Source organism: Girardinichthys multiradiatus, chromosome 13 (assembly GCF_021462225.1).
Source record: "Girardinichthys multiradiatus isolate DD_20200921_A chromosome 13, DD_fGirMul_XY1, whole genome shotgun sequence".
Taxonomy (NCBI): domain Eukaryota; kingdom Metazoa; phylum Chordata; class Actinopteri; order Cyprinodontiformes; family Goodeidae; genus Girardinichthys; species Girardinichthys multiradiatus.
Genome location: NC_061806.1, coordinates 2,752,722 through 2,765,905, shown reverse-complemented (window position 1 = coordinate 2,765,905; position 13,184 = coordinate 2,752,722). Strand labels below are relative to the sequence as shown.

General features: G+C 42.2%; 1 protein-coding gene across 2 annotated transcripts in view; it reads right to left on the bottom strand.

The window, feature by feature from the left end:
* Positions 1–10,187, bottom strand: part of LOC124878680 (ubiquitin-conjugating enzyme E2 E2-like) — a 94,256-nt gene extending 84,069 nt beyond the window's left edge. The window contains exons 1-2 of one of the 2 annotated variants that reach the window (XM_047382754.1): positions 10,032–10,187; positions 6,868–7,065 (exon numbers count right to left, since the gene is read on the bottom strand). In XM_047382754.1, the coding sequence (XP_047238710.1) occupies positions 6,868–7,058 (191 nt within the window). In that variant the 5' untranslated portion in view covers positions 7,059–7,065; positions 10,032–10,187. Of the gene's footprint in view, positions 1–6,867; positions 7,066–7,174; positions 7,259–10,031 lie in introns of those variants that run through there. The other variant, XM_047382755.1, reaches the window with a different exon arrangement.
* Positions 10,188–13,184: the final 2,997 nt, after the last annotated feature.

Genomic DNA, 13,184 nt, shown 5'->3' with positions numbered 1-13,184 from the left:
CTCCACTCTAGTCTGTTGTCCAGGTGAACACCGAGGTATTTATACTCCTCCACCACCTCCACTTCTTCTCCCAAGATAGAAATAGTTTTTCACTTATTCCTGTTTCTCTTAAAATCTACAATCATCTCCTTTGTTTTAGTCACGTTCAAAATGAGATGATTGTTTCCACACCATGCCACAACAGATAACAACCTGCATCATGAAGACCAAAGAACACAGCACACAGGTCAGGGAGAAAGTTCTGGAGAAGTTTAAAGCAGAGTTACGTTCTACAACAATATCCCAAGCTTTGAACATCTCACAGAGGTCTGATCATCCATCATCTGAACATAGAGAGAGGATGGAACAACTGCAGACCTACCAAGACATGAATGTCCACCTGACAGGCTGGCCAAGGACAGCTTTAATCAGAAAAGCAGCCCATACGCCCATGGTAACTCTGGAGGAGCTGCACAAATCCATAAAAAATAAATCTCTGCAGGCAGGACAACTATCAGTAATGCATTTCACAAATTATTATAAGTGAGTGACAAAAGGAAAGTCTGTTGGCGGTGATGTAGGAGACCAAGCAAACAAGGTGATCTGCTCACATTAGATCAAAATGTACGTTTTTAGCCTAAATTCAAAACACTATAGGTGGCAGAAAACTAAAACTGATTCTGAACTGTGACACATGGTGGTGGCAGCATCATACTGTGGGGATCCTTTTCTTCAACAGGGAGAGAGAAGCTGTTTCTGCTTCATCCATCTTGCCATCAAGAGTTGATGGGAAGATGGATGGAACTAAATCCAGGACAATCCTGGAAGAAAACCTGGTAGAGGCTGCAGAAGACCTAAGACTAGAGTGGAGGTTCACCTTCCAGCAGGACAACCACCCTAAACATACACACACAGATACAATGGATGGTTTACATCACAACACAGTAATGTATCAGAATGACCTAGTCAAAGTCCAGACCTAAATCCAACTGATAATCTGTGACAAGGCTTTAAAGTTGATGTTCACAGATGCTCTCCATCCAATCTGACTGAGCTTGAGCTGTTTTACAGAGAAAAACAGGAAAAAGTTTCAGTCATGCTCAAAGCTACACACCAAAAGCTTTTCCTCCAGACAATGGTGGCATTTGCAAACCACTAGGTGCTATTTGTTGTTGTTCTATCACATAAAATGTCAATAAAATGGATTCTTATTTATTGTTCTTAATGTGGCAGTGTTTAAAGAAGAATAAACAGGCTTTTAAATTGGTGTACTAACATATCCTATGATAATGGGCAAGTTGTTGTTTTATTTTATTAGGAGCTGTTTGTGGGGCTCTGACAGGTGTATTTTCAATAAGACCGATGAATGTTACTTTTATTTTCATTGCAACAAATACCATAAAATATTTTGATATAATTTCACATACATCTCTCTCCTAAACCCCACTATACAATATTTAAACCAAGATGCATCCACAGCTTCTACGACAAACATATCCACATCTTCAGTCAGAGTGAGGAGAAGCAGCAGCAATACTTCTGACTCCATCGTGATATGGCACAGGTTGTATTCTTCATCTAAAATGCAGTACATTTTACCAACAGTATCCGAAATCAGTTCTATTAAGACCAACACAGCTAACAAAACAGTTGTTGAAAGAGAATGAAAGAGTTTGATGTGCTTTTCTTCATGCTGTGGTAACTGAACAGGCAGCTGCTCTACGTAGAGATCATTGAATCACATTTACAGACTGTTTTCAAACATTTCAAAACCAGGGAAGAAGAACCAAATTAAAGATCTGTTCATGAATCCTACACGGAAATTACATTTTTGCTGTGTAAATAAACACAAGAAGGATTTAGGCAATCACACGGCAGAAACGCTGTGTGTTTAGGCATCTGAACATGGTGTAGAGAGCTCAGAATGGGGATCAAAAGAGGATTAAAGTGACTTCGAAGGTAGCATGGTTATTGGTGCCAAAGCTGCTGGTCTGAGTATTTCAGAACTTACTGAGCTTTGGGGATTTGGACCAACAACCATCTCTCAGGTTTACAGAGAATGGTTTGCAAACAGAAACTATCCAGTGAGCGGCAGCTGTGAGAATGAAAATGTATAGTTAAGGTTAGAGGTCAGAGGTCAGAGGAGAATGGGCCGACAGATCCCAGATGACAGAAAGGCAACAGTTGCTTAAATATTAATTGATTCCTACCAACGTAAGCAGAACACCTTCTCTGAATAAACGTGCGGAACCATGAAGCAGTTGGGCTACAGCAGCAGAAGACCACACCAGGTGAACAGGAAACTGAGGCTATAATTCAAACAGACTCACCAGAACCGGCCAATAACAGGTTAGAACAACGGCGTCTGATGCAATGAGTCTGGATTTTGGCTGCAACATTCAGGTGGTCCGAGATCTTTGAGGAATCTTTCTGACAGCTTGTTTAATCTCTGCTACGGAGAACTGATGCAGTTCTGAAGGCAGAAATAGGTACTAGTAAGGTGTTAATTACCAAAACACACACAAACACTGTGTGATGTTCATCAACCTAAGGTGTTGCTGGGACCAGTATCAGACCAGTTTAAGGCCTAGTATTATTAGAAGGTTGAATGGAATTAACTCTGCTCTATTGTTCTGAGTTTCCAGGTTAGAAGAGCTGATTTTGGAGAGACTGACCGGATGCAAGGACACAGCAGAACAGTGCTGACTGGACTGACAGGACTGGAGTGTGTTGGATTTCATGTATTTACATACATGACAACATTGCTGCCACTCTGCTGTGAATCTGACCAGTAAGAGGGGTGCACGGGAACAAAGAAGTACAGCCTGGACAACATGGAATCTAAAATGTGTCTTTTCCTATTCCCCAGAGAAGTGTCAGCACATGAAGAGACGGGGGAAACCAGACATTTTAGCTAAGCTGTCTGTAACCCAATCTCCATGGTTAGTCGCTTTCAGCCTGAGTGCACACTGTGTAATTTTAGCTCTACTATTTCCTGGTCATTTACACGACGGAAGCAAAGGAATGATTAGGGAAGCAGTGAGCCAGGCCAAGCTGATCAAAAGGTGAGAGGAAGAGCTTCCAGATTGAGCTCGGATTCATATTCCACAGCTTGCTTTCTGCATGCTGAGACTTTATAATGTGAAGCACACGCTGTCATTAGTGGATGATGCAGCTGATGACTTATTACAACAATCCGCTCCAAGGAGCAACTAAATATCACCTTCCAGGTTCTGTTGTTCTTATGCAGCCATTACTGCTGATAACAGGGATTTACTGCCTGCTGCTGGTGAAGCCATGACAGCATCTTTGTTTTTATGCTAGAAGCTTTTTCTTAATGGGAACACCTTAGAGAAGAAATCTGGATCTTTGTTTAAAGAAGTCCCTTGTTGATAATATTCTGACCATTGCACAAGTATTCATACACCTTAAACCACAAACTTCAAGGGTTTAATTAGTATATGTGTCAAACTAATACAAAGCAGTTGATCATTGGTGATGAGAAGAAAAATGATTTGTTTTTGAGGCAAACATTTGTATTCAGCATCCATGGTCACAGATTTTCAAGCCTTTGACTAGGCCATTCTGATACATGACTATGTTTTCATCCAAACCATCCCATAGTATCTCTGGCTGTGTGTTTAGGGTGGTTGTCCTGCTGGAAGGTGAACTCAGGTCTTCTCCAGCCAACAGGTTTTCCACCAGGATTGTTCTGGATTTAATACATTGAATCAAGGTTTTTAATCCTAATTTAAATGTGTGTAATATCACAAAAACAACTGGTTGGATGCAAAATTTGGTATGCTATTATATTTCATGTGCCAGGCCAAGAAACTCGAGCCACCAATAATATATTAGTCTAAGTGGATGGACTTTGATTGTCTCTCATGCCCAAACCTGAAACAGATCTTAATAACCATGATGCTAAAGCTCAAAGCTCAATGATAGGACCACCATGATGATGTCAAACAGAACGTTTTGGATTAATCACAGTCAATTTAATATTTTATAATACTACTTTTCATAATATTGAGCAGATCTAGCTCAATCCAACTTCCTTGCATGATGCTGCCACCACCATGCTTCCAGTTCAACTTTGGTCTCATCTGAGCAGACCCTACTACATGGCTTGTGGCAAACTGCAAATATGACTTCTGGTGGCTCTCTTTCAACAATGGCTTTCAACTCTTCCATAAAGGCCAGATTTGTGGACTGAAACAACTCATAGCTGTTGTACAGAAAGACCCCCCATGGGGCTCCAGTCTGCTTCGCTGATTAATGCCCTTTTTGTCCATTCTGTCAGTTTAGGTGAACATCCAAGTCTTGGTAGGTCTACATTTGGTCCATCCTCTCTCCATGTTCAGATGAGGAATGATCAGAGCTCTGTTAGATGTTCAATTTGGGATATTGTTGTAGAACCTAACTCTGTTTTATTTTGATCCACTTCTTTCTCCATGACCCGCCTGCTGGGGTCCTTGGTCTTCATGATGCTGTTTGTTCTCTAATGTTGTCTAACAAACCTCAGAGGTCAGAAACAGAACAGTGTCAGGAGGTAACTGGTTGCACTGGGTTTTATTTACGGGTATCAGAGTAAAGGGTGCATGCCCCATCTTTCAGCTGTTTATTTGTAAACAAACTGAAAAAAAGTGTGCTTTTGTTTGAAAACAGATTGATGTTGTGGATGTTATAACACTGACATTGTTCCTCTTCCACTGGTGAAAATGCAGATGTTCCTCATTTCATGTGGCGAGCTCCACTGTGGGACGTATTCCTGCAATTCCCTGCTGCAGAATCTGGACAGCCTCCAATGATCCCATGTGTGAAGGCAGGCGGTCATTTTCAGGGGAATTCCTGGCGAGTTACTGTTCCTGTTGATAACAGTTGGCTCCTCATCTGTTACTCTTGGCCTTCGCCTCTCTGAACAAAGACAGTCAGCTTCATGGACACATAACGAGCCCAATCATTCCTCTGAGATTTGCATTTCCTGAAGCATTCTGTGCTTTAACGTGATGCAGCTCCTGTGTGTTAAATTAACTGTACAGTTCTTTTAGTTGTTTAGCAGCCAGCAAGCTACACGGTGTGTGACAGAAATTCTGATCCAGATTGATTGGCTCTAGCTCTGAGCCTCGTATGACAGCAAAGGATCCATATAAGTGTTGCATCAACAAGCTAACTGTTGAGCGAGAGCAGGATGGACCAGCCCGAAGCAGAGACGAAGTAATGTTTCACCCCAACGGAGGAAGATGTATGGACTCCACCCTAGGATGTCTCCTAGGGGCCTCCTTCTGGATGTTCTCCATGCATGTTCCCCTGGGAGAACAAAATCCAGACCCAAAACTCAATGAAGGGACTATATATTCCTTCTGAACTAGGAAGGCCAGGGATCCTTGAAACTAAATGGGACAAAGTCACCCTCCCTCCATGACGAGATCTCGAAAAGGCAGAAGACGAAGAATGAAAACGTTTCAATGATCAGCAAACACTTATTTTTTATGTGGCCAATGAGCATGTGTGGACAATGCTGATTTGCAGCTGCTGCTATAGAGCCATCACACAGAAATGCTTCCAACCTGCCATGAAGTCATCTAAAGAGTCAGCTCTTTGTTACATAAGGATCAACAGGGTCAACTTTTTTTCTTCTCTGGGTGGCTCGAGAAGATTTTTCTCAGCAGCCTTTCAGATCCAACTAGAGGTCTTGGATACACAGGGGTAAGAAAAGCATCAGGGCCTTAAGACAATGTACAAAGATCATTTCTCTATCCATCTCACAGCACATTTAGGGCTACGGCTGCTCCCAAATCCAAACTATAGCACAACAAGCCTCCAGATAGGAGCTAAAATAGGTCAGACAAGTCTGTGGTCAGAGAAGCGGTTATGCAGCCACAATTCAAGAAGGCAAAATCACCCCTCCACCCCCCACAATCCCTGCAATAGTGGGCAAAGGCATCCTAAATCCCAGTCTGGTGCAACACAGTGGCATGTACATTAACACGTTTTGTTAAACCACAAACTTCAATCTGTTTTCTTAGGATTTTGGGGCAGATCAACACAAAGTATTGCATGATTGTGATGTGGAAGAAAAAGGATGGTTTTAACATTTTTTACGAGTAAAAATCTAAAAAGTGCTCATTTCTTTTCAGTTCCCTTGAGTTGAGAATAGGGGTGCACCAATAACAGTTTTCTGTCCGATCACCGATCTCTAAAAAGCCCGACTGGCCAATTCTCATTTTGCCAGATACAGATTTTCTTTGTAACGGACACCATCAGGTACCATAAAGGTGCTGGCGGTTCTCTAATGTTCTCTAACAAACCTCTGAGGCCAGAAACAGAACAGTCTCAGATTTTATTTAGGAGTATAAGAGTAAAAGAAAAATGTTAAATACAAACGCGTAACACACTTTCAAATTTGCATTTGTCATCAAAGTTTGTGGTTGTAACAGCACAAAATGTGCAAAAGCTACAGGGGTGTGATTACTTTTTCAGTACGTTGTATGTCCAAAGGTGAGGCTCAAAATGTCCCTGCAGGTTTCTACTTCAAAGCCTTCTGCAGAAATATTCTGAAATCTAAAGCCCTGCCCAGGTTTGACAAATGCCTCTGCTGATGTCTCACAAGCTTTTTATTTCAGTCGGTCTGTTATCGACTTTCTTGGAAAGGACTTCCCTTCTTTTTTCTCAGGCAACATCCTCAAAGGGCTTAGAGACCCAGCGGCTCATTCAACCATAGTTTCAGGCTTTTTTTTAACAGGCAGCAGTTAACAGCAGCACAGAGAAAACTGCACAACAAGTGGGTGACAGATGACCAGTCGAGAGGCTGAACACAACCATGGGGGCAGAGCAGGCACGCAGCCAGCAGAGGAAACAAAGGAAAGAAGAGTGCAGCGGATCTACCTCTTGGCACTGGTGGACAGCTTGGCAGCGGTCTTGCTGGAGATTTTGGCCTCCTTCTTTTTAGGCTGAGACTGGTCCCGCTGCTCGGGGCCGGGCTGCTCCGGAGGGGCCGCCTCCCTCTGCTCGGCATCCGAGCTCCCCCCACTGGTGTTGGGGCTGTCGTCCGGCCTCGGCTGGACCTCGCTGGACATGCTGACCCTGTGGAGCATGTACACACACTGAATTTAGGAGACAATGAGATAAAAACACAAAGGATCTATGAATACTGATGAAGACTCCCACAGACAGTTTTCCTGTTGTCTCTAACCTTCAAAATGCTTTGTCCATTGATCATTTAACAAAAGAAGATTCGCTCATCGCCCTCCAGAACTCTGAGATTTCTTTAAAAAGAGAGTAAGATTATTGATGTAGAGGCTGAGGGGGTACTTCATCAACCACGAACTGTCCGTGCCCTGCTTTGATTCCCGTTGAGGACCATTATGTCGTTCTCCAGCGCTCTCTCTCCCCTCATTTCCTGTTATTTGTCCAGAGTCAACAATCAGAAAAAGCACCATGATGCGCGCTCAGATTGTTCACCAACTACCAACACTGCTGCTGTTGATGATGAAGCTTCCCTCCCTCCGTCATCTTTCAGCGATCATACCACGATCAGAAATGTACTGCAGGTTCCTTGACAGAGGTAGCAGTTTTCAATCCAGAACATTTCAGAATTACATGATTCTCCCATTTCATGCTCTTATAGACAGAAAATTCAGGGAGTTCTTTGATTCGATGCATTTAATAAATGATCACAGCCCAAAGGAAAATTGGCTGACTGACTGGTTCATCACCAATTAGGAGAGAATGACCGCAGCATTGCAGATATTAATCCAAATTGCCTTAAGCCACTCTAGGGTTATTAATACTTCAGCTGTTCACAATACAACTTCTGTTACAGTCATATGTTACCCATCAGCTACTGAGTTTATTATTATGTTGTTGGCAAGCTAAAGTCTTTCCAGTTTTGCCACAGATTCTCAGTTGAAACTAGGTCTGAACTTTGATGAGGCCATTCAAACACATTAAAAAAAGTCGATGTTCAGCTGAAAGGTGAACCTCCAACACAATCTCAAGTCTTCTAACAGATATGTTTCCAGGATAGCTCCATCCGTCTTCTCATCAACTCTAACCAGCTTTCCCTGCCCCAGCGGAAAAAAGGCTGGATCTTATTTAGGTTTATCATTAGAGGGGCTGAACAGAAATCTATGCTTATTAGATTTGTATTTGTAAAATACATAATAACATTTTCCTTCCATCTCAACAATATTAGACTGCAGTGTCTGGGACTGTCAAAACAAATTCCAATAAAACATGCTGAAGTTTGTGTTCGTTATGAAACACAACGTGAAAAATGTCAAGGGGTATGAATACTTTTACAAAAACATAGTTCTTCCCACTTCCTTGCAGGCATCTGGAGAAGGTGATCACAATTCTGACAAATATCTGGATCACCACGGTTAGCTGTGTCAAACCTAACAGTGACAGACACTCAAGCAGGCCCAACGCGGCCGCCTCGCTGTGAGGACTTACAAGTGGTCATGGAGGGCTTCAGAAGGTCAGCAAGAGCTGAACTGCTTCAAGAGAGGTCGTGAATGCGCAAAGGTCCCTACAAACCAGAGATATACAGTGCCAGGAAAATCGGTTAGTGTACACCAATCAGCCTAATAATTATGACCACTGAAGTGAAGCAAGTATCCATATTTTTACTGGCATTCAGATGGATGGGGGATACCAGTTTATTCATTAGCTGATAAGGAATCTCTGTAAAAGATAACAGACTGCTTGGTATGCAGGGTTCCCACATTTTTCCATTTGTTTCCCCATTCGATGGATGGATGGATGGATGGCTGTGCATCTTTTATATCTAAATCAACATAAAAAGCTGTCTAAATAGGGCACTCTGTCTTTAGAGATGATAACCATCAAAAAATGTTTCTTTTACTCATTTTTTTAATTCATTTTCAGACCTGGAGAATACTACCAAATTCTGTATTTCCAGGCCTTTCCAGACCATGCAGGAATTGTATGCTTTTTTAATAGCTTTATCATCTCAGAGGTGCATTTTTTTAATAATCAATAACCAGCTACTTTTTGCCATGGGTTCCTTCAAAGGTACATGCCAGAAACCTGCTAGAGCCGAAAGCTTGAATATTTCCATTCAGATCCGCAGACCTAGTCAAGTTGAAACTTCAGCATGTAAAACACGTACAAGGTGACATTCACTAGATCCAATGATCCTATCTCATAGTGAGTCAAGGTGAATGCCTCTATTTACATTCCCATCCCCTGTGTTCATGTAGGATACAGTCAGGTGGAGGTGATGGCACCTCTGCTGCTGCCTGAGATGAACGGAGCCTCCAAACTGACATCAGCCAAACCAACCTGCAGCTCCCTGTGGGGATTATGAGGGTCAAAGGGACACTCAGCTCAATCGCTTCATCATGGCGCTGAAACTTTTTCTTCTTTGACACCACCTTCTCGGGGCGGAGTGTCCATGGTGTGGAAGCGTTTCCAGCTGCCAGCCAGGCGAGGTCAAGCCACAGTTAAAACACTGCCCTGTTGTCTTCTGACGTGGCGGGAAAAGCCCCCCAAAACAAACTTTTAGCTAAATGCTGCATCAGCTAAATGTTTCAGTTTAGCTCCGTGTCGGAACCAGTGAAGCTTGAATACTGTTCGGTTGCGATTGAATGTATGGCTTTGAGAGACGCTAGCTGCTCATCACAGAGCAGTTCAAGTGCCTCACATTGTTCCGTTGGACGGAGCAAACAGGTCGCGTGGTGGTGGGATACAAGCCCACGAGCTGCTGCCGCCCGGGTCCTCTGCTTTTGTTAGCCGCAGATTAAGAGTTGGCCGCGAGGCAGCCGCGCAATTAAATATCAAAGGATTAAGTTCCAGACTGCACGCGCACAAAAGCGAGCACCTCCAGAAGCGGGGCTCGCGCTGACCTTTGCCAGATAGATGCCCCAACACAAAAGACCCCCCCTCCACCTCCCATCTCATCTCACCCCCACCCTCCGTGTTCTCCACAACGACAACCACCAACACCGCCGCCGCCCCCTTCCACAATAATACACCCCCAAATATTCTGAAGAGATGGTTTGTGTCTGAGGAAACGGACTCCTCACCTTTTCAAGCAGGCTGGAAGCACAGCGGCCGTGAAAACGGTTCCCAAACCCCACTTTATCTTCCGTAAATCCGAATCCCTCGCCGTCCGCTGCTCCGCGTCACTTTGCTTTGACGGACTGGTGCTAGAGAATGTGCCAAAATGCGACTGTCATGGCGGAGACCCTTAGAGGCAGAGGTTCCGCTTTGACCCGCTAAAATAAAAGTCTGGCCAAGCAGGATTTGCTTCTGCTTTGTTTTTGTTTCTATTACTATTTTTCTTATATTCAGAAAGGAATATAGAAAAAGATAAAATAGCCAGAAAGTAATATATAAATACATTAGCCATTGAGGTCAAACTGTCAACTGAAGCACTAAAGATAATTTTCCTAATGTAAATGGCCTGCAGTTGTAAAGCGCTTTATCAAGTCCAAGGACTTTATACTACAATCAGTCACCCACCCCTTCATACATACATTCACACACTGACAGTGGTAAGCTACATTGTAGCTAATGGAAAGGTAGCCAGTGAGTAGACCTTAAAGATGGTGTGATGTGAGTTTGTTTTCTGGTCTTCATCTTCATTCCTGCAGCTGAGTTCTGAAGTAGCTGTAGTGGAGGACCAGAAATCAGAACATTACAACAATCTGTTCTACAAGTTATGAAAGCATGAACTAAAGTCTCTGCAATCTGACTGGGATAGAAATGGTTGTTTTTGACCAGATCTGAAGATTCATTGCCAGTGTTTGAAGGTGGGCAGTGAATTCCACTTTGTTGAAAAAGGGTCAGTGAGTTCCTCAAGAACATCGGAGACTTTCAAAGATTCACACTAAAGTAGCATACAGAGTTCAAACAAAAGGTTTTTTTTGTTTTTTTTTTTCAAACATTACATAAAAAAATCACAAAATCACCCACCAGACCTTTCATCAGATTACTGTAAAACTTAGTTAACAACTAGACATACAGAGTAAAAGTTTGAAAGTCAAATTGAACTAAAGATAAACTTTGAATCACAGTGCTATCAAGTGACAATCAAGTTTTCTAAGAAGGAAAAGCGTTAGTTTTGAACAGTGCAGGCCACTGTTTGTTCATGTATGGAGCAAAGTTTTTATAATCAGGTTGTACCAAATACATATATGTTATAAACATACTAAAATACAACAAGACAAAAACTACCTCTTTTTCTCCTCCCAATTCAACCTTCTTTATCTGAAATTTCACTGTCTTGGTTCTGCACATGTCCAGACCATCTCAGCCTTGCCTCTCCTACTTTGTCTCCAAACAACATAATCTGTCCATCTGGTACAACATGTTTAATCCTGTCCATTTTGGACACTGAATTAAATATCTGAGCATTATTAACCCTCCCCCCTCCAGCTCCACCACTTCTCTTTTTGTTACTGCTTCATCTCCATCACCTCCATCACTTCCGGTCTCACTAGCAGGGGCGTGCCCACAGGGGGGACCTGAGGGTAGCACTGGCTACCTCCATAATCTAAATTGCCACTTAGCCACCCCAACCAGACATGTCAATTAGTTTGTACATAAAGTTTGCAGTGAGGTTTGCAGCGTTGCCAAATTAGTACTTTTGTCACTACATTTAGCACCTTTTCAGACCCCTAATTAACTTTTATTTTAAAAAGAGCCTGGCACCAAATCTAGCGTGTTTTGGTAAACTGACAGCAACTTTCTGAGGTAGAAAGTCGCTGCGTGACTGAGCTGAATCTGTTTCCACACACAGCAACCGGCTACAACAGGCTGTGGAGCGTTTCTCGCAGCATAGAGTCCCAACTGGGGACAGCTGTGCAGGTGCAGAAAAATGCCCGCTCCCATTAATATAATCATCATTCTGATAGTAGTATAACTTTTTAGAAAAAGTCTTGTTAAGAGGTCCATTTCATATCCAGTTATGCACAAATATAGAACCAAACAATCAGAACAATCCAGTCCAATCAGTACTCTTATGCACAGCCTGTTGATTTGTATGGTTGACCCCAAGTATTTAAACTCAGCCACCATCAGTACCTCTAACAGTGCTTCAGCAGAGGACCTAATTATTGGACCCACAGCTGATTGTGTAAGTTTGTTCTCTTACAAAACAATTTTTTTTAATAGTTGATTCATGTTAATGGAGATCTAGAATATCGACAAAAAACAGGAAAATCAAATTACATAAACTGAACTTTAAATGTTACTGTAACTAGCCCAAAAATATTCATAACTGTGTAAGATTTAGGTTTAAAGTAGTGTTTGAGTTTTCTGACTGAAATTAATAATATTATGGAGCCATGACCTGAATTTGAAAGATAATCTATGGAGGAAGCTCAAGATTAGGGTGATGGTAAGGAGGCCTTCCAACCTCAAAGACTAAGAACTCATCACCAAAAATACATCATCAAACTATCAAAGGAAAACATGAAAAAACGCTGCTCAGCTATTATGAAAGGGGTTCATTTCTGTAATGCCAATAAAGTTTTCCAATGATCATTGAGGAGTGGATGAATAATTTTTAACATGTCGTTTTTTAAATATAATGTCAGTCAAATGATTTCCTATCAGAAACAAACTGCTCGGTAGAATGAAGATAGTTTTAAACCTATGTGCCAAGGGTACAAATCATTTTCGACTTAACTGTAAATGACGTCGCTACTTTATCGTGAAGTATTTCTTTAGTGGAAAGCAATCAACACTTCCGGTCTTTTTCTTGACAAAACAGACCGCTTCCACAAGCGCTTGCTATGTGTCGCGAGGACGCGCGCGCGCGCCCTGATGCGATGTAGCAGCCTGTGACGTTTTTGCAGACTACAAAGGAAGAGGAGAACCCATTGCGTTCCAAGGCCATCTTATTTAATGAAATGCTCCTTTAGTACATTTGAACACTTCCGATGTTTCTTCAACCATATGCAGAGTCAACTGTAGCAGCTGAGTTGTTAATAAAATCTTAGATTTCCAGATTCGCTGAAGAACAGCGGCAGCAGTGGACAATAATAGAAAATGTTTCAATTATGTTTCAGGACATTTCAACCCAATAACATATAAAGAAACAAAAAGAAAACAAATTACTGTGTCTTTTTTTTTTTTTACTAATACGGCTGTGATGCTGACGTTATCATCGTTTGTTCCTTTATGCTGACCACGTCATTACAACGGAACTGTCCGCTAGCCGATGTTTCTCA